Source organism: Thunnus albacares, chromosome 14, assembly GCF_914725855.1.
Source record: "Thunnus albacares chromosome 14, fThuAlb1.1, whole genome shotgun sequence".
NCBI classification, from domain to species: Eukaryota; Metazoa; Chordata; class Actinopteri; order Scombriformes; family Scombridae; genus Thunnus; species Thunnus albacares.
The window spans coordinates 29,966,478-29,992,922 of NC_058119.1; the positions used below are offsets into that span (position 1 = coordinate 29,966,478).

At 41.5% G+C, this 26,445-nt stretch overlaps 1 protein-coding gene across 2 annotated transcripts in view; it reads left to right on the forward strand.

Annotated features, from left to right (window-relative positions):
- Positions 1-1,267: 1,267 nt before the first annotated feature.
- LOC122996601 (TBC1 domain family member 12-like) overlaps positions 1,268-26,445 on the forward strand; it is a 31,755-nt gene continuing 6,577 nt past the window's right edge. For both annotated transcript variants that reach the window (XR_006407039.1, XM_044372157.1), the window contains exons 1-12: positions 1,268-2,913; positions 15,186-15,324; positions 20,531-20,658; positions 20,893-20,975; positions 22,092-22,209; positions 22,370-22,476; positions 23,134-23,217; positions 23,310-23,404; positions 23,617-23,688; positions 24,450-24,578; positions 24,752-24,861; positions 25,699-25,957. Coding sequence is in view for 1 of the 2 variants with exons in the window: in XM_044372157.1 (XP_044228092.1) it covers positions 1,589-2,913; positions 15,186-15,324; positions 20,531-20,658; positions 20,893-20,975; positions 22,092-22,209; positions 22,370-22,476; positions 23,134-23,217; positions 23,310-23,404; positions 23,617-23,688; positions 24,450-24,578; positions 24,752-24,861; positions 25,699-25,957 (2,649 nt within the window). In the remaining variant the exon portion in view is untranslated. The remainder of the gene's footprint in view (positions 2,914-15,185; positions 15,325-20,530; positions 20,659-20,892; positions 20,976-22,091; positions 22,210-22,369; positions 22,477-23,133; positions 23,218-23,309; positions 23,405-23,616; positions 23,689-24,449; positions 24,579-24,751; positions 24,862-25,698; positions 25,958-26,445) is intronic.

Consider the following 26,445-nt stretch of genomic DNA (forward strand, 5'->3'; position numbering starts at 1 on the left):
GGAAATACTCAAGTAAAGTACAAATACCTCAAAACTGTAGTGGACAGGTTCACAATTTTTTGTCTTTGTTAAACCAGCAGTCAGGTGACCATATGAGCAGTGAAAGAGGTTTTCCTGTAATCATTCCTCCTGTTCATACTGGATATTAAAAGATCCTTCAAATGTGTTTTCAATGTTAGTGATGGAGGCGCAAAATCCACAGTGTGTCCACACAGTCATTTAAAAGTCTGTGTGAAGCTTCTATTCAGCTTCAGCAGTCTGAGTTAGTCATATCAAGTGGATATCTGACACATTTACAGTCTTTTTAGCATCAAATTCCCTCTTTGTGTTTCCCCGGACAGTGTTTCCCTGTTGAGCTGCAGGTGGAAGTATAGTAACAAAAAGAGGGACTTTGGTACTAAAAGGACTGTAATGTTGAAAGATATCTACTTGATTTGACTCATTTGGACGCTGAAGCTTCATATTAGCTTCAGATAAACTTTTTAATACATTTTTGCACAGAAGCAGGACTGTGGATTTTTCCCCCACCTCCTACATTGTAAGTGCATTATGAAGAGATCTTCTAATGCTCAGTATTTTTTATTTATCACATTTATTTGCAAGGTAGCAAGTACAAGGAACTCAATGTGGGCTACACGTCAACAGAAAAAGCAATAAACAATAACAGTGTAAGAAAGAGAGGGACAGTAATTTACAAAGATTCTGTGTAGTGGGGGGGACTATGTGCTCACATATTGACATGATAAAAGCTATGTGTGTGAAAAAAGCTGAATATAAATAGAGGCATAACTACCAATGTAGATATAGATATAAATTTGAGTGTAAATAAACTATGTGTGTATTAACAGGATATACTATATGTACAGTTACAGTATGAACATGCAAGAAAAACCTGTTTCAGTGTTAATTTGAGCTCCTGATTGTTATTTTAAGACAGACCTGGAAAAACTGTGAACCGTCCTTAAAGGACAGTCCTTTTATAAAATGTCTTTTCCACCGCAGCTTAGTTTTTTTAAGGGTTCAACGAGGTCAGGACTCCCTAAAGCAGTTACACGGCGCGGCCTGCGCGTGTCGCTGTAAACCGTTCATCCAATCAAAACATTTTATTTATTTATTATTATTATTGTTATATTCATTTATTCATTCACTTATCTGTATTTTGTTTCTTTTTATGTTTTCTATTATTTTTTTCTTGTATCTATTGATATTTTTGTTTTGTTTTTTTGTTCTTATTTTTAAGCGAATCAAAACACAGCGAGTTGGGGGGTGACGTCATTGTTGGGGTATTTTCAAGATGGCGCTGGACCGTGGCCGGAGTGCCGCTGCAGCAGCCAGCTAAACATTAACGGATTTAATTAATCTTCTCCCAGGCACGGAGACGTTAACTCTGCAAGACACAGAGGAAAAATATCTTTACTCCAGAAACCAGAAGAGGAAATGTTACATTCGGCGAGTGTCAGGTAACGCTGGAGTGTCCCTGGCTAAAATGGTAGCCCCTTCCTCCGAGAACAACGAGACCTGCTGCGGAGCTCGGCCGACGGAGGAGGTTACGCCCGGGGCCGAGTCTCGTCTGGTGGATTGAGGTGTCATGGAGACGACGGGGGAGAACGGAGGGTCGTTTGCCGTCGACTTAAACGAGAACGAAGAAGAAGAAGGAGGAGGAGGAGGAGGAAGAGGAGCTGGTCACACATCTTACACCGCACTTAAAGACCGCGGCAGAGCGCTGCTGGCCGGTGTCAGCGGGGGTCAGGAGGCGGGGAAGGGTCGTGTTTACGTGAGCGGTAATGTTAACGGGAGGAATGTAAACAGAGACGGCCCGGTACAACAGAGAGAGATCGTGTTGGATCTGGTGTCGGCGGAGAAGTTCCTCCCCGCACGGTTGGCTGACAGCGGCGAGCATCGCGGCCTGAACGGATTCACTGAGGCACTCGGTGAGGAGCAGCCGGGGATGGTCGGCCAGGAGGAGCCGGAGGAGCCGGGGATCGTCGGCCGGGAGGAGCCGGGGATCGTCGTGGATCCGGTTATCAGGGAGAGCGAAGGGGAAACCCCGGGAGAAGAGGCGACGGACGGTGGCGCAGTTACCGGCTGTATCCGTACTTCTCTCCCCGTTGGCCGGCTATCCAGCACGGGAAAACACCAGCAAAACTGCGCTTGCACCGCAGCCGCGGCTCCAGACGTAAACATGCTCAACGGGGGTGTTGACAGGCCGCGGCACGGAGGTCCCGAAGCGGATATCGCTTACTGTAAACAGACTGGGGTGTTTTCTAGCCCCGTGCTGGGCCACAGACTCGGTTTATGCGACGTGGACGGCGAGGAAGTGAAAATAGCCAACGGTGGTTTACACATTGTCAGCACCACCAGAGCAACATGTGACCGGCCTGAGTCGGACTATTCCCCCGAAAACATTCATTTCGACCTGGGGGCAAGGCAAGAAAACTGTAGCGGGAGTTTGGCCTCTCAGTGCCCGTGGCAGGATGCGCCTGCTGCGGCAGAGCTCCCTCACTCCCTCGCCCCCTCCGAGGACTCCCCCACCCCGGGATCAAGTGCCAAACTCCCCTCTCCCTGCCCGTCTCCCTCCTCCAACCTGAGCGGTGACAGCCCGCTCTCTGAGCCCATTACCAGGGATGAGGAGGAGGGTTTCAGTGACCTCAGTTTACCGGTTAGGCCGCACAGTTTGAGGACTACCCCCAACCTCGCCGTGTCCCTCAGCTGTGATGCCACCCCGCTGTCCCCCGACGAGGAGGGGGGATTTTATTTTGGAGACGAGGGGTACGAGGAGGACCTTCGGAGCGTTTTGGACGCGGGTCGCAGGCAGAGCGCCCCGGACAAACTGCCAGACCTGACCGGGCAGACAGACAGCTCGGACTCCAAGCTGATGCCAAAGAGGTTCGGCATCGCAGATTTCTTCACCAGGTAAATTATTTTGGGGTGTTATGAAACGATCTCTCTCTCTCTCTCTCTCTCTCTCTCTCTCTCTCTCTCTCTCTCTCTCTCTCTCTCTCTCTCTCTCTCTGAGACACACAAACACACACATGCAGGAGCAGAACATGTCAATACACAATCAGTGATATGGTGAATATAAAAAAGCCCAAAGCTGTCAGCAAACCAAACAACCACCAACATGAACCCAAACATACTCAACGGACCTGATTTTCTTTGACTGCTCAAATGTATTAAGAATTTACTACATAAAAATATGAGATCCTCATGTCTATATATATATTTTTCCCGGCATTCTCAGTCAGATTGGCCGGCCAAAACATCTACAGTGTGGGATTTATTTGGAAGCTTTCAGTCTGAAAATATAAAACACTTGCACACCACATACTGGAGCTGCAAGTCACAATTATTTCCATCATCATTTAAAATGAAATGACCATCTGACCAGCAGCAAAAATACAAACAGAAATACACAAATGATGAGTTTCATAATGACGGAGACAAACAGGCTAATCTTATATATATACACACCTTTATTTAGAGTTGTAAAGAACACACTGAGGAGGAGTACTCTTTTACAGCAGACAACATTAAAAAAACAAAACATCATGTTTAAGTATTAATCAAAACATCAACATACTATTCAAGAGCAACACTGCTAAGACATAAACAACTGCTATTATCCAATGAGGGTTGAATCGAGAGTTGAATTCTTCTTGGAAAAATGACTTAAAAGTAGAAGAAGTTGTGACCTCATATTCTTGCCTCGCTCTTACTGCCACCAGGCAGCCTCCCTCCTACACCATAAACAAGGATGTAAACTATCATTACTTTGCAGGACAGGTCAATCCCACCGCCGTAAAACTAGCTTGACATCGGACTCTCCATATTAATAAAATGTCTGTTGGACGGGCTTCAGCGGGTCTGAATGTTTGTACCGTTTCCTCGAGCCCAAGCCAGTCCTCTTGTTCTTTGCCCTACAAGTCACCTCGCCTCCAGCTGGTCAACAGAGTCCCGGGATCGGTCGAGTCCTTTTGGCCGCGCATTTCCATCTCCCACCTCAGCTCGTAACCTTCCTCCATCTGCTCCGGAGGTCATTAAATGAACACACCTCTAATGGGAGTGTAGAATCTGGCATCTGTTCGTCGTGCTGCTGTGTTGAAGAGCAGCCGGACAGCGTTTGCAAACGCGACAAATCGATTTCATTTGGAGATATTTGTGGTTGGATGAGAGATGAATTTAATCATGAATTAGTGATGGTCGGGTTAGGAGGTCGTTCGTAAGCCGGGGTTCAGGTTCTTCACATCCACTGTGGCACAAATAGAGCCGCAACTAATTATTCTTTTAATTATTTAAGGCACCCTGTGGAGCGTCTGACCTTTATGAAGCAGTTTTTCTCGAGTACACACATGCCCACGAGTGACACGATACACAGCCCAGCCAGATGTTTCACACTGATCTACAGGTGCCTGTAATGCAACAAGAAATGCAGCATTGTGTAGAGAAATGCAGTGAAGAAGAAGATTGTAAAAAAAAATCAGCTTTCTAGATGTTTTATGAAGAAGGAAATACATTCAACCTGACCTCAAAGGTACACACAGTGAGTTTGGTTAAACATAATTTTTCTGATATATTGCTTTATTTAGTCTACAGAATTATTAAAAATAGTGAAAAATGCCCAATCACAGTTTCCCAGATGTCTTCAAATGTCTTGTTTTGTCCAACCAACAGTCCAGAGTCCAATGATACAGAACAGACACAAGCAGCAAATCCTCAAACTGGAGAAGCCGTCTGAGACCAGATGACGTTTTATATGTTTGCTTGATAAATGACATCGTCTGTTGACTAACTGATGAATAGACAAAGCTTTTAAGCACAAGTATGAATTGAACCTGTGACCTTCTGGTTGATAGATGGTCTGTGTGACTGCAGCACATCCCTGCTTTTCTTGCTAAACTGTGATTACTCAGAGGAGAGAGAGAGAGAGAGAGAGAAGACGGAGAGAGGTTTTGGCTGGTTTGGAAGGAGCGAGTGAGAATTTAAAAAGCACTGGGAATTTCCTGTTCCATTTAAAGGCAGCTGCGTACTGAAAAGAGAGCCTGCCGGACAGAAACACAGTGGCACACGTCGTCGTATGTAATCATGTGAACAATGGCTGTGTGCTGTTTGTTTGTACTTTTACTCTGATGAAAGTTAGAAGAAGTAAACCAGAAATAAATAACAAACAAATATACACTTACTGAGCACTTTATTAGGAACACCTGTGAAATCTGATGCAATCCAACACAACAGCTCTGCCATGAATACGACTTTCACAAAGCTTCTACATTTCCCCCCATCATGTATGTTAATGGAGTGGACAAAATATAAGAACACTTTTCAATATAATGCACTCCAGTAAACATAAAGTAGAATTATCACCTTTCTGACAATGTCAACAAGAGCTGAAAAAAGTAGAATTTATGGCAGAGCTGTTGTGTTGAATGGCATTAGTGTTCCTAATAAAGTGCTCGCTGAGTGTAAATATTTATATACATATACATACACACATGGTTCTTATAAATACTCAACATTACTGCCAATGTTCAACACAGCCTCCCAACCATTATGAGATGGTTTTCATGCCCAGTTACAGTGCAGCTTACATGAGCCTCATATTTTACCTGTAAGACTTGTTGTTCATCACCTGTGATGTTAAAAACATCAGATTTCAGAAATAAAAAGTTTGCACCCTGGTTTTAGCTCATTTATAAAACCCAAGCGCACCACGGAGGGTCTCTCCTGATGGGCTCCCGCTGTCTGCTGAAGAATCCATCACGTTGGACGGTAGAGGAGGTTGTAGTTGTAAATGGACTGTACTTGTGTAGCGCCTTTCTAATCTTCCGACCACTCAAAGCACTTTTACACTACGAATCACATTCACACTCATTCATACGCTGAATGGGTACAGGAGCCATGCAAGGTCCCAACCTGCCCATCAGAGGAAATCTAATCATTCACAGAAATTCACACAGTTTGGAGTTCAGTATGTTGCCCAAGGACACATCGACATGCAGACTGGAGGAGCCAGGAATCGAACCGCCGATCTTCCGATTAGTGCCACAGCCGCCCCGGTAGTTTAGCTAGAAGTAAACTAGAAGTAGTTTAGCCGATTTTGCTAACGGAGCTGCGGGCTGTTGTGCTGTCCTCTATTTCCATCATCCCTCTATGTTTCCATTACAGTTAAGTATTTAAGTTTACAGTCTGTCAGGCTGCGTTACTCTGTGTGTGATGACGTTGCTAAAAAAAAAAAGGCAACGATTCGACTGACAGAATGCACGTAGACCTTCTCGACTGATGCATGGATTCATAAAATGAGATAAACTGAACGTTATGATCTTAATTAAGGAAGGATTTACTGCAGGACTATTTAACTACACCTCATAAACTGGCAAGTGGGTGCATGTTGTCTGACATTTTCCAGCTAGTAAGGTTTCTCCAGACTGTTGAACTAAAATCTAACAATGGAAACAAGTTTTTTATATCCAAAACTGTGAATAATCAGATTACTACATGCACCTGTAGCATTTTGTCACAAACATGTGTCCTTTTGTTGATACAAACCTCCAAACTTTGCTTCCACAACAACACGTCTTCTCCTTCAACAGTGGAGGGACAGAGACGCTGTGTGTTAACTCCATATTTAATATCAGTTTCTGTTATTACAGAGGGATTAAGGAGGACGTTAGCTGACTGAACTGACCGTTTTGACATACATCTGCATCTTTTCATAGCAACACAGAGCTGCAGTCTGGGACCTATAGCTCAGTAACAGCCTGCATGTTAATCGTGCCCCAGTTACGTATACGTGCAGTAAAGTGATACAGCAGGGCTCGGTGAGCATCGACTCAGTGTAGCCTGTTTCCTCGGGGCTTATAGCTCACATTCACCGCTCCCTCTGCTCTTCTTCTTTCTATTTCTGAAGCCGATTCAAACACAGTTTCACCTCTGCACAGCTGCCGTGATGCAGCAGAGATGTTGTGACCGTCTCACTTCCTGAAAAGTTTACATTTTAGAGACGGATCGAGTTTGAGCCACGTTCACAGGTTGTCAGACAAAGATGTTCTGATCAGTTTGACGTCTGAGGTTGGATATAAGGTGTTTTTCACTGTGTCGCTTACGATGCAGCATTGTTTTATATTTCCGTTTCCTCAAATAATAAACTTTCCTAAAACAAATAGTAAGTAAAGAAAGTAAAGAAAGGATTCACAGTCAGTTTAAAATATGAACAAAACAATGACATGTAAGCAGGGCTACAACTAATGACTGTTTTCATTATTGTTGATTACTTTTCTGATGAATTGATTAGTTGTTTGGTCTTTAAAACATCAGAAAATGGTCGATCGCTGTCTCCCAAAGTCCACGATGACGTTGTCAAATGTCTTGTTTTGTCCACAACCCAAAGATATTCAGTTTACTGTCACAGAGGACTAAAGAAACCAGAAAATATTCACATTTAAGAAGCTGGAATCAGAGAATTTGGACATTTTTTCTTCTAAAAAAATGATTCAAAACGATTTATCGATTTATCAAAATAATTGTTCTGTTTATCCGCTAACCGAAAACTCAAAGATATCCAGTTTACCATCATAAACGACACACAAGCATCAAAATCTCACATTTGAAAAAGCAAATGTTTGGTATTTTAAGTTGAACAATGACTGAAACGATTCATTGATCATCACAATCGTTGACTTTCTGTCGACTAATCGCTGCAGCTTTAAGGACATTACTGCACATCATCATAACAACTGAAACTAACTTATTTTAATGCCGCTAGTTCTCCTGCTACTATTTATAAGACCTTCACCTTTCTTATGAGTACATGATTGCAGGGCAGGAATTATACCACGGCCAAACGGCCAGCGCTCTGGATGCCCCGGAGCGTGGCCGTAATGCCCCTTCTAAAATTAACTACCCGCGCTGCCAGTTTGGCTTGCCCTGTGATTGTAACTTTTTTTTTTCATCTGACCTTGTTTTCCACTAGATTTGTGCTCTTGGAGGCCAAAAATACTTCAGACTGCTGTTACAGAGTGTGGTGTCAGGCTTGTGGCTCATAGTGGAGACCAGAAACAAGGTTTATGTGTGGTTGAATGTCTGTGTGGCTCAGACAGACACCAGTAAGCACACGCAGCCTGGTCAGGAGTCGAGCGGGTTGGTTGAGTAGATCAAAGCGGCAGCGGCGACGGCCCGGAGGTCGACAGGTCGGCTGGTCACCGACGGGGGCCGTTGGTTCAAACCTCAGAAGCTGCTTTTACAACCACAGCAGCTTTCATCTCTGCTACATCCAGAAACACAACACAACAGCCTGCAGACAAACAAAATGCATATTTACAAGCTAGTCATAAGCTTCAGGACATGTTGAAAAGTTAACCCTTTGAACCCTGCAGTAGGCTTTCAGGCCCTTTATATACAGGCTTTTAGATCGATTTTAGTTTTGTGCAATTTAAAATAGTTTGCCTTTAAGTCCACAGATTTTCAACACAGGGAAAATATCTAAAACAACATTCTGAGTCTTTATTGTTTTATTATTATTTATTTATTATTATGGTGCAAATAGAAAAAAAGATCATGTCAATGGATTTTGTCATTCTTTGTCCTTTTATTCTGGATAATCTGGTTTGAAGTTTTGGAACTACTGTTCCCATAAGGATTTGGGGGATAAAGGCAGGAAGTAATGTTGCCACGGAGTCCGTGTGAGTTTCTTTCATGGATGTATAATAAGAGCTGGATAGGGCGCCGCCGCTCTGCCTTGCGGCCAATTTTTCCCAGTGGCCACTCGCGGTATTGCAGCGAAAAATCCCCCTGCAGCACCAAAAAGGATTCCCCCCCCATAGACCACCACTGTAAAGGAGACGTCTGTAAACTGTTGACAGGACACCTCGAACTGCAAACAACGTCAATTATGACTCTTTCTATTATGAACTTTTGATTCATGGAGGTTTTATGTTTGTAAAACTTTCCTCGAGCCGAGAAAAGCGATTTAAAAAATCTGTGACGTCATCACAATGTAAAGTCTATGGGCGGGGCCGGCGGGGGAAACGCTACTGCGTACATTCAGTGGGCCGCACAACGCGGAAGCAAACCAGGAAGCTAGAAACTGTTTTTGGCGTATGCGCCAGACGAGCAATTCCCATAGGACTGAATGGGCGCCATTTTTAGTCCGGTATCCATCTCTTATAACACATCCATGGTTTCTTTAGCCGGTATTATGGATGTATTAAGGAGAACTGCTCCTGATTAGTTGTTTGGTCCATATAATGTCAGAAAATGCCTGTTTATAAATTCCCACAGCCCAAGGTGACGACTTCAGATGTCTTGTTTTGTCCGACCAACAGTCCACAACCCAAAAATATTCATATTCTCACATTTGACAAGTTGGAAACAGCAAATTTCGGGCGTTTTTGGTGACAAAAACAATTATTGAATCATTTTTCTGTTGATCGACTAATAGATGAATCGACTAATCGTTGCAGCTCTAATATAATTAGACCTAAAGAACATAAAAAGCCATAATTTGACATAATCTCTTAATAAATTTGAACTAAACTGGACACATTTGTTGTTTGCTGCTGAGTTGGATGATTCCTCAGGTTCTTAATAAACGATTCCAACATAAATAATGTCATGTAGTGTGACTCCTAGTGACTCCAATATCAGAATAAAGATGTAATGAGTTGAACAGCGACGTTACAGGCAGTGAAAAGTGAGTGCAAGTGTCAGAGCTGTAGCACCCTGACAACATTCCTGTGAAAGACGCACCAGGAAGTGAAAGAAGAAACTGGGAAGAGAAAACTATTGAAGAATTCAATGAAATACCAGCGCAGTTCAGAGCCAGAGGGGCATATTTTTTCTGTCATTACAGAAGCAATAAAATCTTGTCTGACCGGCAGGTGCAGGAAAATGTCTGTTTGTTAAATCTCCGCCTGGCTTTTGGTTTGGACGCGGGCCTCAGCAGCTGGCCCGAAAGTGGCTCAGAGGAAATCCAGACAGACGGGGGGAGGAACGCCAGGGAGAAAAACAGCACTGCTGGAAAGCCTCCACGCAAGCTGTTTGGTTCACAGCGAGAGCAGGGCAGAGACGTTCAGCTCCAATCCACACAGAACACAAATAAAACCAGGAATGCTGATTTATTTGAAGTCACCCTTCCACTTTTAAACATGTTCTCCTTCTTGTTCCTGCAGTTTGATGTTCTTCTTCTTCTTCTCTGTGCAGAATGATGTATGTGTTTGTTTTCACGTTCATCTTCTGAAGGAGGAATGACATCACAACTAGTTTGGAGCCAATCGTGGTTCAGTATAATATCTTTAAATATCTTGTTTTGTCTGGAAAAACAATCTAAAACCCAAAGATATTTAACTGTTCTGTTTGATAGACGTCTTAACGATTAATCAATTATCAGAATAGCTCGAATCAGCGTTTATTTTACACAGTTTTTCCATTAGAGCTGCAGCTAACAATTATTTTCCCTATTGATTAATAATAATACATTTTATTTATAGTGTTTTTCAAGGTAGTCAAAGACGTTTTTCATGAGCTAAAAGGATCCTAAAAAGCAACACTCTGCTGATTATTCTCCTGATTCAACATCTGTTTTATAAAATGTCAGAAAGCTTTTTAATAAATGGCCGTTATAGTTTCCTAAAGCCCGAGGTGATGTCATCAAATGTCTTGTTTTGTCCGACCACAAGTCCAAAATCCAAAGTTACTCAAATTACATTGATATAAATTGATCACCAAACCAATAAATGTAGCAATTTTACAAAACAAAACACGCAAAATCTTCCGTACTAGCATTTGGCTGTTGTTGTGTCAGCATTTTGTGACTGTTTCCAGGCTTCAAGGTTCAATTTATTCATCTGTAAAATGGTGGAAAATCCATCCCATCATAATCTTCCTCCATACAATGGATAAATTAGCAACACAATAAACTAAAACAATAGAAGGATTTCTTTAAAACCAGTTCCAGCTTCATCTGCACTGAGATTATTACAGAATGTGCACCAGTATCAGCGGTAATCTGTGGCGTAGTTGGTAGTTGTTCCTAATTCAAATGTTGTTGTTGCTGATCTGGAACAACATTACAGAACAGCAACGTTTTTCACTCAATCAGATTTTTGCCTTCAATACAAATTTGAAACTGTCAGAACTATTACCAGAGATTTATCCACGCAGAAAGCTTCGGTGTGATTTGCTAACGTTTGGAGTCATCAGCTGTGGTGTTTTTGGTTTAGAGCTGCAACTAACGATGTTATACAACTCAAAGATATTCAGTTTACTGTCATAAAGGACTAAAGAAACCTGAAAATGTTTCTTTTTTAAACGCACAATATGTAATTTCAGCCGCTAGGCGTCTCAATCAAAACAATAACAAAAGACGGAGTGTGATGACAGTGTGAAGTAGCAAAGGATCATGGGAGTTGTTGTCTTCGTTGTTAAGTAACCAGCTTCACCGGGATAGGATTACTCCAGTGTTCATCATTCAGGATGTTTTTACAAACAGACCCAGAGATTACAGGTAAAAACACTGGATAAAGCTGTTTCACCTAAAAAAAAAATCAGTGTTTCCCTGACGATGTTCAGCGACCACCGGACGTCCGGTACGGGCTGTTACCCGAGCTGCTGCTAACACTTGTTCGGTTTATTTCTCTGATAACTTAAGATCCAGACGTCCGATGACTAAAATCCTTCTTCCGGCTAAAAGATATAGTTAAAAACCACCTAAATTTATCATGAAAATGTGTCTTAAAACTGAATAAAAGTCCATTTATAACAGTTTGTATGGAACAACCACAACGCCGATGTATTATCTTGTATGTGTGTAAGTTACTCTTTGGTAGACGCCATTGTAGCGGACAAACACAGCGCCGCCGTATGCATCTGGTGCGTGTTTACTCTTTGGTAGAGGAGGTATGACGTCATCGACAGGCGACCAAATGAAACGGTCCGTTACTTTGATTAAATTACAGATTTCTCTGAGTTTGAAAATACACAACTCAACAACATATATAACACAGGTCTAGTTGTTTTTAGACATTTTAATGTGGAATAATTACATATTAGAGCTTTAAGTAGCTGGAATCAGAGACTCAAAACGGTTAACATCCATTAGCTTAAACACAATCAATGGTTGAGAATCAAATTGGCTCCGATCACCTCTCGTTAATTATTTACACACACACACTTCCTGCTCAGTGCACTTTGGGAATTAGGTTAGATCCTATCACATGTACCTCCAACCCCAAACACATACACACACACACACACTCACTTACACGCTCACATCTGTTACATTTCATTTGTTGCTTCTTTCCTGCTCTGTTAAATAAAAACAGCAGTGTGGATGTAATGTGGCTTTAATCTGCAGCTACAGGTTTGCTGTTCAGGTGTCTGGGAGAACAAAGCCGCTTCTGATCTGAGGAACGTTTAGATGTAACCGACACAAAGTGGAACATGGTGTTTTTTTTAATCTTTCTCATGCTGGAGTATAAATAGTGACAACATTACCTGTTGCATCTGACCTACAGACAGCGCTGGCAGCTCTTTTCTTTCTGTCCAACAGGCTGAAACATCTTTTTACTGTATTTAAGCCTGTCAGTTGTTTATAATACCCGCTTTTCTTTCGGAGGGATCAGGGCGTTGTCGAAGCTGCTGCTGTCGGAGGTTCAGAGTTCGATCCTCTGTGATTTCCAAGCTTTTGTTACCCACAATTACACTAAAAAGTCTGACGTCACGTAGAGAATCACTACTGTGAGTTAAAGAGAAACCAAACCAAACGGGCACTAAGTTTTGAATATCACTTCCTCTTTTCTATTTCTGGAGTTTCAGCAGAGCGACAGCAACCAGTGAGAAAGAAGATAAACAAAGTTCTGTTACAGCGTATCGATTTATGGTTTAACAATAAGGAAACTGGCAAATATTCATAGTTGAGAAGTCTGTTTGTCCAAAGATATTCAGTTTACCATCATAGAGGACTAAAGAAAGCAGAATATTCACATTCAAGTAGCTGGAACCAGAGAATTTGGACATTTTTTTCTTCAAAAAATGACTCAAAACGATTAATTTTGTTATAAATGAATCTGCCGATTATTTACTGGATTTAATCAATTAATCTTTTAGTCTATAAAATGTCAGAAAAAATGGAAAATGCCACCAGTTAACTTATTCAAGAGTGTTGATGATAACTTGTTCTTTCAACTGTCCATTGTGAGTGTAGTTAATGCTAACTTGGTGTTTTGAGTTTTACACATTAAACATTTTGCACTTTATGGTTAAAAGGTGCAATTTTGTTGTGAAATATCAAATACAAAACTAAAAACAAAGCCAACTGGTGAAAGGATCTGCATAACAACAAAATAATTCACTAAGATGATTTAATCAGGTACAAATGTGGATGAAAAGGTTCTGGTCAGACACACTCAACGACACACGAACACTTCAGAGAAGGAACCTGATCCTGCAGAGAAAGGAGGAATAATATTTGCTTTTCTATCTTTTCTCAGTGTTTTTTGCGTGTGTGTGTGTGTTTTCTCCACTTCCTTTTTTTTATAATTCATTCAGTTCCTCTCCCTCCTTCCTTCTTTCTCTTCCCTGCAGCTGACCAGCTGCTTTCTTCCACCGAAACGAATGTAAAACTGTTGATCTGGCAGCTTTTTTTTTTTTTTTTTTTCATCTAGCATCACTTCAGAAACTGCTGCGACTGCACGACTGCGTTCTGAATGATGATGAAGATTCATTCACCGTGTTACGTCTTCACTGTTTCTCTCCTCGGTTGTTTGAGGAGTTTAAATGTTTTTTCTGCAGTTTTTGCAAAAATCTCAATATTACTGGCTGGATCGGTTGATAAGAAAATGAATCTGTATTATCTTTTGCTTTTCTGTGTCTCAACATTAGTAAATTGTGTATATTTGAGTTTTGGACTGTTATATGAGTCCAATGGAGTCAATGGAGAAGATAATTGGCAGATAAATAATCATTATTTCTTCGTTGGAAACTGTGTCCTTCATATTTGTTTAGGGTGAAAGTTCATTCTTCTGCCTTTCACCACTGCTCATGGTCTTCCTCAGCAGAGCACAGTTGGCATCACATGACCTAAAGTTGAGTTGACTTGAGGTTAAAAGTAAAGCTTGTCAAGAGACAGAAAATTAATCTGCAACTATTTTGATAATCAAATAATCATTTTAGTCATTTTTAAGCAAAAATGTGCATTTTCAGCTTCTTAAATAAGATGATTTGATGCTTTTCTTCATCATTCATGATATTAAACTGAATATATTGAGGTTTTGGACTGTTGGTTGGGACAAAATAAGACGTCTTAAAACATCACAGGCTCTTAAAAATGGTCATTTTTCACTATTTTCTGACATTTTATTGACCAAACGATTAATCGAGAAAACAATCATCATATTAATTGATATGAAAAGTGCAGCCGTAGTTGGAAGCTCTGCCAAAAGCCAGTGAACGGACCTTAAGTCAAGATTTGTTTTTGGGTTTTTTTTGCGAACATCATATTTGTTGAATTTTAAGCTTCTGTTCTAAAGGTACTAATTGAATTTAGTGTCCATTTTCCTCATAAATACGACCAGATTATACTGTATAATGCTTCTCTAAGTAATTATAGTTCCATATCAGTTCCTTTCTGGTAAAATGAATCAGATTTTAACAGTGATGTAAAAACTCAGTTAAGTTGAACATTTCACTGAAGAACAGAAAGAAGCAAATAATGTTCCAGATGAATGTTCTGCTTAGTAACACACCAGTGGAGAAGTGCAGCCAGGTGATGCAGGACAGATGTCTCAGTCTCAGTCTTTCCTGCAGCATGTGGAAAGTTTTCCCGGATGAAAGTTTTCCGCTGGCCGCTGTTGAAAAGACACGTTTTGGATTTTTTGCTTTTATGTTTCGATTTTGCGGCTTCCTGTGTGGAGACGATTTCCTGCTGCGATCGTATCATCGACACCGGAATTTAATTTGGACAAACACGGACAACGTGCAGCTTCTCAGTGTGGACGGGACACTGCTGCACACGTTTGTGATTTAAAGCTGATCAGACAGGTTTTTACGTTAAACATTATCGATTCATCTTGAGCTGATTCATTAACTGACGATTAATTGATCGTTTCAGCTCTAATGAACATAAAGGTTCAACGTGAGCAGACAAACAGTAATAATAATAATAATAATAACTGTTCTCTCTGTCTCGCTTTCAGGAGCCTGTTTTCTAGGAAATCCAAAGAGCCAAAGGCGCCGTCCCATAATGCAACGGGGTGGCGACTGTTCGGCAAGACAGCAGCCAGAGAGGACGATGCGGCGAAAGACCCCTCCTCATCCTCCTCGTCCACGCAGCAGGTAGGCTCGCATCATCAGTCTCGGATCGACATGAAACTCTCCTGGTTGAGTCATCAGGATAAAAGATGAACAACAAAGGAGAGAAGTCAACTACGACTCCCATGATGCATTTCAACATCCAATCATTCAACAGTTTAATTAGATAAAACTACGGCACCTTGTTTTATTTCCAGTTGCAGCAACAAAGTGTTTCACACACCTCTGATTGGCTTATTAACCGTCGCACCAGCCGCTGAGGCTCATGGGTATTGTAGTATTTAGAGCTGTCAGTCAGCAAAAACATGATTTCTCATAAAAAAAAGAAAGTTGGAGATATTAAAGCTGATGGTGATATTAAAACCTGCAGTATTGTTGTGTTTTCCAGGAGACTTTGAACATAGAGAATATTATTAAAAGACAACTTTGAGATGGAAAATTTTCTGTGTAAAAGGCTGAAAAAGGATCATTATTATTACCAGCTGCAGCTGCTGCAGAATGAAGCGTTTTCTGTCCGTGCAGGGAGGAGTTTCCTTTATTTTCTAATAATGGAAACACATCAGATAAGAATCAGTCAGGTTTCGCAGTAACCAGGTCACTGCAGAGCACATTAAAGTGTTCTCTGGTTGTCTTTGTTAACCTGATTTCTTATGTAACGAGAGCTGCGACGATTAGTCCATGAAGGAAGTAATGCGTTAAAGTAGTGCATTAGTGAAATAATCAGCAACTATTTGTCATTTGTGAGGATTTGCTTTGTGTTCTCGGTCTGATGTGATAGTAAAGTGAATATCTTTGGATTTCAGACTGTTGATCAGACAAAACAGACCAGCTCTCTGGCATTTTATAAACCAAATGTTTAATCAAAAATACTTGTTAGTTGCAGCTTTAATGTGAACACAGTGAATTGAACCGTTTTGAATTCTCTGGATTCAGCTTCTCCAATGTGAGGATGTTCTGCTGTTCTCTCTTTTATGTAACCGTTAATCAAATATCTTTGGGTTTTGGTCTGTTGTTCGGATAAAACAAGATATTTAAAGATATCAGTGTGGATTATGGAAACGTTGCTGGTTAGATGCATCAGTCGAGGAGCTCCTGAGTCGACTCTCTCAACATGACAACATGACAGACTGTAAACTTTTACAGATTCTTGTCTCTAAATGACCTAAAATACAAAACTGTGATGGAAACAGAAGGACAGCACGACGCAGAGCGACTGTCTCCTGCTCAGACGCTCTCAGCTCCAGTGATGAAAGTTAGTTTTGGACGGAGGTCTACAGCACAGAGGAATACCATATATCAGGCTTTGGATGACATGAGATTTGTTGACAATAAGATAAATGTAGAAAATCACGTCCTTTAAAGACCAAAACATCAACCGATTAATTGGAAAAATACTCAGCGATAGTGGAAAATAAACATTAGTTGCAGCTGTAGAATAAATCATATCAAAGTACATGTTGAGTATGTTTGGTATTTATGTTTGTGTAGTTTTTTATAAGCAGTAGAATATGAAGTCCAGATGCTGCATCATGTTTCTGTGAGATCTGTTTGTTTGATTGGTTGATCTGATGATGATGTGTGTTTGACCGGCTGATGCTCCAGAGGCTAATGCTGTTAGCCTGCATCTGTTTACATACAACATGGTGGCTGGAACGAGACTGTAAAATGGATTTACTGTGTGTGTGTGTGTGTGTGTGTGGTCGCTAGGCAACTTCCACACACACTGCCTGCAGCTGAGGACACAGATAATTACCCCTCTTCACTCACTCACACACACACACTCAATCCTCCCCTCTATCCCCCACTTGATGCTGCTTTGAATAACACACACAGCTGTTCCTTTCCTGCCATTTAGAGCAGGTGGTATCTACACACACACACACACACACACACACACACACACACACACACGTTGCAGCAGCAGCTTCCAACTCTGGTTAAATTTAATCAGATGAGTTCTGATTTTCACATCAAACACTGAAAGCTGTCAGGCAGCAGCTGCGTCACACTCAAGAAGTTAATCGTCCCTCAAACCCTGGAAACCTTTACTTCCTGTCAGCATCCTGCTGAAGTTCCCTCGAGCAAGACGTCGGACCCCTGCTCTCTTTTGTACGAGCTGCCGTCGGTGTGACCTCTGAGGACACAGACCGAGAGCTTGACACCGGTAACCGTCTTGACAGCCGGCGGCTCTCTGTGCTCACATGATGGCAGCCGGAGTCAGATGATTCATCAGGAAAGGAGCTGGCCAGATGTGGTTTGGCTGCAGTTGGTTGACACGTCAAACTGTGGAGGAGGAAGAAGAAGAAGGAGGAGGAGGAGGAGGAGGGAGAAAAAGAGGGGGAGGAGCTCAGTTGAACTGTTTCCTCTGAATACAGTCTGTGCCACAATTAGCTCGTCTGCTCGGAGAGACAACCAGGGATTACCGGCAGGATGATCATCCTCATTACTCTGCAGTAATCTGTCATTTCAATCTCCATGATTTGAGGAGAAGAAAACAGTGACTCCTTGGCTAACATCTGCTATCAATCCTGTCCTGTGTGCGATATACAGGCGGTTTCGGGGGATCTGGGACTGACACCTCAGACCCTCTGAAAATCTCAAAATGGAAATATTAAGGTTTCATTTATCCACACAGTAAATCTACACCCTTGAAAAATCTGCCCAAATTGTACAAGTGAGATGTGGTCCAACAGATCCAGGATACTCAAAATGTTTTTTAACCCAACCAGACTCAGACGTGGTGTTTTACTGGGACGTTGAGCTTCCCAGAACCTGAACCCGTGTAGAGCTTCTTCCTTGCTTTTCCACTGTATTTTACAAGCTGTGAAAGTTCAACTGTAAATCATTAAAAAGGCGACAGCGGGAGCGGGCAGCGCTGCTTGTCTCAATATGTGCTCTCCATTGTTGCTCAAGTTTAAAAAGTCCTCACCAGTTTACTCACAGAGGACAAACGGTGTCACTGCCATGTCGTGTCTGTTGTAGTTTAGACGTGACGACACATTTCTGGAAGCTGGAACACATGGAAACATTCATCCATCATCATAAACTCTTTACAGAACGTTTGGAATATTTTTAGTAATATATCAAATTCATGAGGTAAAGATTCAGTGTTTTTTTTTTAAATGCTGCACTGAGCAAACTCTCCTGGTGCAGTTAAGTTGGAAATCACTGGGTCAGTCACATGATTTCATACATATGACTTTCACTTGAGAGTAAAACTGATGACAGAGCAGCAGCAGCAGCAGCAGCAGCAGCAGCGGTTGGATTTTCCAGTTTGAGAGTGAGAGCAGGAACTCTGTCTCCCTCTGCTGGTGACAGTCAGACACTAGATTATAAAAGGCTTGTTGTCCTACTGACCCACAGATGTCCTGCTCCTGTGAATGAACTGTTTATTGTGCAGTCACACACACACACACACACAGACCTCACATATACAAGTATACACTCACACATGGACACAAACATTGATATTCATCAGGCAGCGTATAGAGTCCACAGAAGCAGAGTTCACATCACGTACATGCTGCAGGTCAGAAAGAAACCAAGTACATTTACACAAGTACTTGAGTATTTCCATGTGATGCTACTTTATACTTCCACTCCACTACATTTCAGAGGGAAATATTGTACTTTGGTTGTATGCTTTCATTTCAATAAATGTTCAAATGATCCAATATTTCAGCAAAAATCAAAGATGAGAGAAAAAGTCCAAAAACTGAAAACAGATTTGTGTATCAGAACTTTGTTTTTTCTTCTTTCCTCTCCCATTAATCATCTCACCACCCCTCAGATTTATCTGCTGACCCTTTGGAGGGGCCCGACCCCTAGGTTGGGAACCACTGGACTAAACTAACTAACTGTATATAAAGTAGTGTAAACTAGCTCCACCTCCAGCAGCTACAACAGTAACATGCTGCTCTAACACTGATGCTTCACTATTAATAATCTAATGATGTCATATATAATAATATATCAGTCAGAGGGACCAAACCACTACTTTTACTGCAATACTTTAACTACATCAAGCTCATAATACTTATGTACTTTTACTGCAATACTTTAACTACATCAAGCTCATAATACTTATGTACTTTTACTGCAATACTTTAACTACATCAAGCTCATAATACTTATGTACTTTTACTGCAATACTTTAACTACATCAAGCTCATAATACTTATGTACTTTTACTGCAATACTTTAACTACATCAAGCTCATAATACTTATGTACTTTTACTGCAATACTTTAACTACATCAAGCTCATAATACTTATGTACTTTTACTGCAATACTTTAACTACATCAAGCTCATAATACTTATGTACTTTTACTGCAATACTTTAACTACATCAAGCTCATAATACTTATGTACTTTTACTTTAGTATGGTTTTTCATGCAGGACTTTTACTTGTAATGGTTTTAATTGTATTTGTACATTGCTGTATTAGTACTTGTTCCACCACTGGAGCACACACACACACACACACACACACACAGTCACCAACAGATGGAGATTTATTCAGACTCAGTGATTCTTCTCTCTAAGCTTCGTGAACAATTGCTTTCTTTGTGTGTGTGTGTGTGTGTGTGTGTGTGTGTGTGTGTGTGTGTGTGTGTGTCCCTATTACACAGCTGTTTGCATGTTATGGTTTGATAGAACATCTCTATTGTTTCTATTTATGAACCTGTGTGCAGCCTGACGTCCTGCTGGCAGTTCTTGTGTCTGTAACGTATAATATTTTGTTCACTCCATTAACATACATGAGAGAGGCTCCACTCCAGTGCATCACCACCACCCACTACTGCCACCTCAATAACAAACATAAAGTAGAATTATCACCTTTCTGACATCAACGAGAAATGAAAACAAAAACAACAGTAGAAGTTATGACAGAGCTGTTGTTTTGGATTACATCAGGTGTTCCTAATAAAGTGGCCGACTGTCCTTATTTATCTAAGACAGGGATTCCTGAAGCGTGACTGCTTCTAGGGAGTGTGCAAGATTAAAAATGTAATAATGGTGTAATAATTACACCATTACACCGCCATTATTTCAAGTGAGATTTTTCACAAAATGTTTTGTTTTGTGTTTTTTGAAGGTGTGGGGGTTGGGAACCACTGATCTAAGAATATGCACAGAACATGTTTGAGTGACAGAAGCTTGCGTAACGGGGCAGAACTTCAGCTCTCATTAATAACTAATGTCTGTCTTTGTTTTGTCTCCACAGGAGGAGAACGTGACGGAGGACGGAGGTGTGTCCTCGGGTCCTCAGCGCCCCCTGGCTGCAGGGAGGAGGAAGAACCTGGAGTTTGAGCCTCTTTCCACCACCGCTCTTATTCTGGAGGACCGGCCATCGTGAGTACCAGACGGACAGACGTGTAGAGATAAAATTTGAGCGGAAACTAATGATTATTTTCATTATCGATTAGTCGTTTGGTTTATGCTGCTATGCTGACGACACCCAGCTCTTCCTGTCATTCCCACGGGAAGACCACTCAGTCTCCGCTAGGATCTCTTCATGCCTTCCCGATATATCAGCATGGATGAAACACAGGTTTACCCGTCTGACTGATTCTCTCTGTTTTTCAGGAACCTTCCCGCCAAATCTCTGGAGGAAACTCAGAGACACAAAATGGAGTACGAGGAGATGGTGGCTGGAGCCAAGAGGAGAGGTACACACACACACACACACACACACACACACACACACACACACACACACACACACACACACGCACACACTCTCACACACACACACACACACACTTTCACACACACACACACACACACACACACTTTCACACACACACACACACACACACTTTCACACACACACACACACACACACTACAAATCTGAAGTTGTTATCAGAGCTGCAACGATTCATCGATTAATCGGTTTGAAAAATGGCAAACTACATCTAGAAATGTGAGAAAACGAACAAAACAATTTTTTTAAGTCATATTTGATAGTAAACAAAAACAAGATATTAGTATACATCTCCTTGAGCTGTGGGAAATAACAACATGCATTTTTGTCTATTTTCTTACATTTTATTTAAAAAAAAAAATCAGTAAATTGAGAAAATAATCAGCAGATTAAACAATGATGTTCATTAGTTGCAGCTGTAATTGTAACTGGTATCAAAATGATCTCTTAATCTCACTCACCAAAAAACCAGCAGATGTTTTTTTGGCAAGAATACAGGTGCATTGTTTTGCTTTGATTTGATTGGTTCAGAAAGTCGGGCCCCAAACAGACGCCATTCAAGTAAACAAACCTCAACGTCTGGCTCAACCGGAGCTTTTACTCTCTTACGGATGTCGGTGATAAATCTCAGTCTTCAAGGAGGCAATATAAAGCTCATCAGAGCGTTTCCATGACTACAGAAGTAAACAAACATGGCGTCTATGCACTGCTGTACTTACTGCACAGAAGAAAGAGAGAAAGAAAAAACAGGAAGTGATGATGTGCAACTTTTGAATCACTGACAGAGGAAGGAAGACGGAGGATTCCTGGAGATAAACTTCAGCTGGAGCTTGATGAACCGTTCAGCGTGATTGTTTTGAAGTGAACCCAAATAAAAGGGATTGTCTGTCTCTTGTGGTTTGATGCTGTTGTGATCCACGCTGGAGCTCACGCTTGCACACTCCAGAACGCAACATCGCTTTTGTGTACTTCGATGGAGCATGTTTGGGGCCTCAGTCAACAGGAAAACACCAAACACTAAATGTAAGCAGAACAGTGAAATAATCCTCCTTCTCTCTGTGTCTCTTTGTGTCCGTCAGAGCTGAAAGAAGCCCAGAAGAAGAAGCGTCAGATGAAGGAGCGACACAGACAGGAGGACAGCATCTCCAACGCCATGGTGATCTGGAACACCGAGATCCTGCCGCACTGGGACTCCATGTACGTCTCCACGGCTCTGTGTGTGTGTGTGTGTGTGTGTGTGTGTGTTGGATATACAGTATGTGTGTGAGCTGGTTTAAGCAGCTCATCATATTTATTTATCTTGTTGTGTGTGTGTGTGTGTGTGTGTGTGTGTGTGTGTGTGTGTGTGTGTGTGTAGGAAGGGAACGAGGAGGGTCAGGGAGCTCTGGTGGCAGGGACTTCCTCCCAGTGTCAGAGGAAGAGTGTGGAGCCTCGCCATCGGCAACGAGCTCAACATCACACCAGGTACACACTAATACACACTAACATACACACTAATACACACCAGGTACACACTAACACACACACCAGGTACTCACTAATACACACTAATACACACCAGGTACACACTAATACACACTAACACACACACACCAGGTACTCACTAATACACACTAATACACACTAACACACACACCAGGTACTCACTAATACACACTAATACACACCAGGTACACACTAATACACACTAACACACACACACCAGGTACTCACTAATACACACTAATACACACCAGGTACACACTAATACACACTAACACACACACCAGGTACACACTAATACACACTAACATACACACCAGGTACTCACTAATACGCACTAACACACACACACCAGGTACTCACTAATACACACTAACACACACACCAGGTACTCACTAATACACACTAACACACACACCAGGTACTCACTAATACACACTAACACACACACCAGGTACTCACTAATACACACTAACATACACACCAGGTACTCACTAGTACTCACCAGGAGCTGTTAGACAGCCAGGCAGAAGTATTATTACAGGAACAGTATAATTTCTAAGTTAAAACCTGACTTGTTGTTCAGCAGTGAGAGAGCGAAGCTGAATGACTCACTTTATAATCTTCGTCTTTGTGCAGAGCTGTACGAGATCTTCCTGTCCAGAGCCAAAGAGAAGTGGAGGAGCTACAGTGAAACCAGCTCAGTCAACGACAGCGAGAGCGGTACGACACAGCAAACAAGCTGACACGTTAATGAAAAGTTAAAAACATCTAAACTGAAGTGTTGAAACTTTTGTCTCGTGTGTTTTTGTCAGATGGAGGAGCGTCTCTGGCTGACAGAGAATCCAGTCTGGACCTCATCAAACTGGACATTTCCAGAACCTTCCCCTCTCTGTTCATCTTCCAAAAGGTAAATAAAAAATGTGATGTGATTCACTGAGAGTTTTGAACCTCTGGAGTGAAGAACATCATGTCTGTTCTGCTCAGATGACCCAAAAACCAGACTTGGTTTTAGGCTCATCTTTCCTGACCCACTTCTCTTCTTTTTATCGTTTCCTCTGGTGTTTTCTTTTACCTCCACATCAGATCTATTAATCCTAACTCTCTCTGTCCGTCCTGCAGGGCGGTCCCTACCACGACCTCCTCCACAGTGTACTGGGAGCTTACACCTGTTACAGACCTGACATTGGATATGTAAGTTTGCTTTTTTTTATGGCTTTCTTGTAAAGATGTACAACTACTACTGTGTAGATGCCACAAAGCCAGATAAATGTAGTTATGATATAGTTTCTAAACAAACTAACGAGACCAAACTCTTCATAATGAAGGAACATGTCACCCAGTGCAGCGGTGGAGCTTGTTGACGTGTGTTTAATAGTTTTTGGACAACAACGGAGGAATAAGATTTATCAGAGATTCTGGATGTTTACTTAAAGGAGACAAAGGGTTTTTAAGGAAGTATTTGAACATTTTTGTGGAAAAACCAAAAACATTATTATTTAAACCAGAATATTTTTATGTCTTAAAACATGTCTGGAGGGATCTTTAAGTTTATTAATGACTGGCATTTTCCACCTCATCATATCACCTGGAATTACTAGAAAAACTCGTTACGCCTGGTCTGAAGTCTGTGTGAGGTGTGCACACTTTCTGTTTTTATAAATGATTGATGGGAAATGCATGTTTTTTTGCTTGTGCACATCAGTTGCACATCTGGTCCCATGTGTTCTGTTAAATCTTAAAAAGAAGATTTTATAAAATATAAAAGGAAGAGGAGTTGAACTCTGCAGAAGCAAACAGCCGTTATATGTGAAGATACATTTGGTCTCTAATCAGCTACAGATGTATTATAGTTGTCGTGTTAAAACTTTGATTCAAGCTAAAATGGTGTAACACTTGTGTATATTTATGCAGAGCTGTGTGTCTTCTGTGCTGATCTGGGATCTGTGTTTCAGGTCCAGGGCATGTCCTTCATCGCTGCTGTGCTCATCCTCAACCTGGAGGAGGCCGAAGCCTTCATCACCTTCGCCAACCTGCTCAATAAACCCTGTCAGATGGCGTTCTTCAGAGTGGACCATGAACTGGTACACACACACACACACACACACACACACACACACACACACACACACACACAATACCTCTTATTCATTTTACTCAATTATAAGTTGTTCTGTTAACTCTGGGAAACGATCCCGTCTGATTTCCTCTGTCCTGTGACTTCTTCATCATCTTCTCTTCTTTCTCTCTCTGTCAGATGTTGAAGTATTTTGCAGTCTTTGAGGTCTTCTTCGAGGAGAATCTGCCTCGTCTCTTCAGCCACTTCCAGACCAACAACCTGACCCCTGACCTCTATCTGATCGACTGGTGAGTTGTCAGAGTTTCCCTCAATTTTGCATATATTGAAAAAGAAAATAAGCGTAAGTCTGTGAGAGTTAAAGGATAATTCTGGTTTATTACAACCTGGATCTCATTTTTGTTGGTTTGTCCATCGTTCCTGTCCGTGATAACATCGAACCCACCAAATTACAACATGGTGACTTCGCTAAAATGAATTAAATACTATTATTACACAAAGGGACAAAACACATGTACAGCTTTCTTATGGCTGATTTAAACATCGTATTGCACCAAAGGGTACAGAACCGAATTTGAATTACCTGAAATGATCCTTTATAAATCTGATTCCATGTGATGTGATACAGAATTAAAAATTAATGCAAACAAGGAACTGAAAAGGTATTTAAAAATACAAGTTAAAACTTAGAAGATGGCATGAATGCAAACAAAGTCAAAGGAAAATAATTAATTGGAGGCAAACAAACACAGATTCAGTTTTGGCAGTGCAAATAAGAGATTAATTATCCATTAATTGTGTAGTCTAAGTGTCAGAAAATAGTGGAAATTCACTGCTATAATTTCCCACAAGTCAAGGAAATGTATTCAAATATCTTGTTATGTCCCACCAGCAGTTTAGTGTCAATTATGACAAAGAAAAGCAGCAAATCTCGTAGATTTATCATTAATCAAGTATCACAATGGTTGATTAATTTTCTATCAATCGACGTTTCGTTGTCGCTCTAGTTGAAGATATTTAAATAAACACGAATGAAACAAAGCAAAAACTCACCTTGAATGTAAACCTTTGTCTTTGTTTTTATACGTTTTGCAAAGTAAAGTCTGTTTTTGTCCGTCCTCTTCCAGGATCTTCACGCTCTACAGTAAGTCCCTCCCTCTGGACGTGGCGTGTCGGGTGTGGGACGTCTTCTGTCGGGACGGGGAGGAGAGTTTGTTTCGGACGGGGCTGGGTATCCTGCGTCTGTACGAGGACGTCCTGCTCCAGATGGACTTCATCCACATCGCTCAGTTCCTCACCCGCCTGCCGGAAGACCTGCAGTCACACACACTCTTCAACGCCATGGCCAACACGCACATGGTCAGCAGGAACCGCCGCTGGGCTCAGGTCAGTCTGTTTACATGCAGGCAGATGTTTTAAGTAGAAGATCACAGCTGTGTAGCCTACAGAGGGGCCACAAAGAAAATAAAACTAATTTGTGCTTTCGATTTTATCTGTTTCGCCAACAAACGCTCAGTTAGCACCTGAGAAAAACGGCTTGTAAACTGTGGGTTCACCACAATTACAAATAAACATTTCATTTAGCTGTAGTTGTATCTATTCATGCAAATAGTTTTCAGATATTGAAAACCTGTGCTGCGTCTCAAATTGCATACTTCTGTACTTACACTTAACATTTTGAGTGCATAAGTGCGTTCACACTGAGAAATATGGAAAAATGCACTCAAAACGGTCAAACAGTTGAGTGTGGAACTATGGACGCTTCTCGCCCTCAATGGTCGCCATCTTGGCTACGTAGTGGAAGGGGAGGGACCACTTTTCAAACTAGAAATGGCGGCAGAGTACGTTGTTACTACGGTGAACATCGCCACATT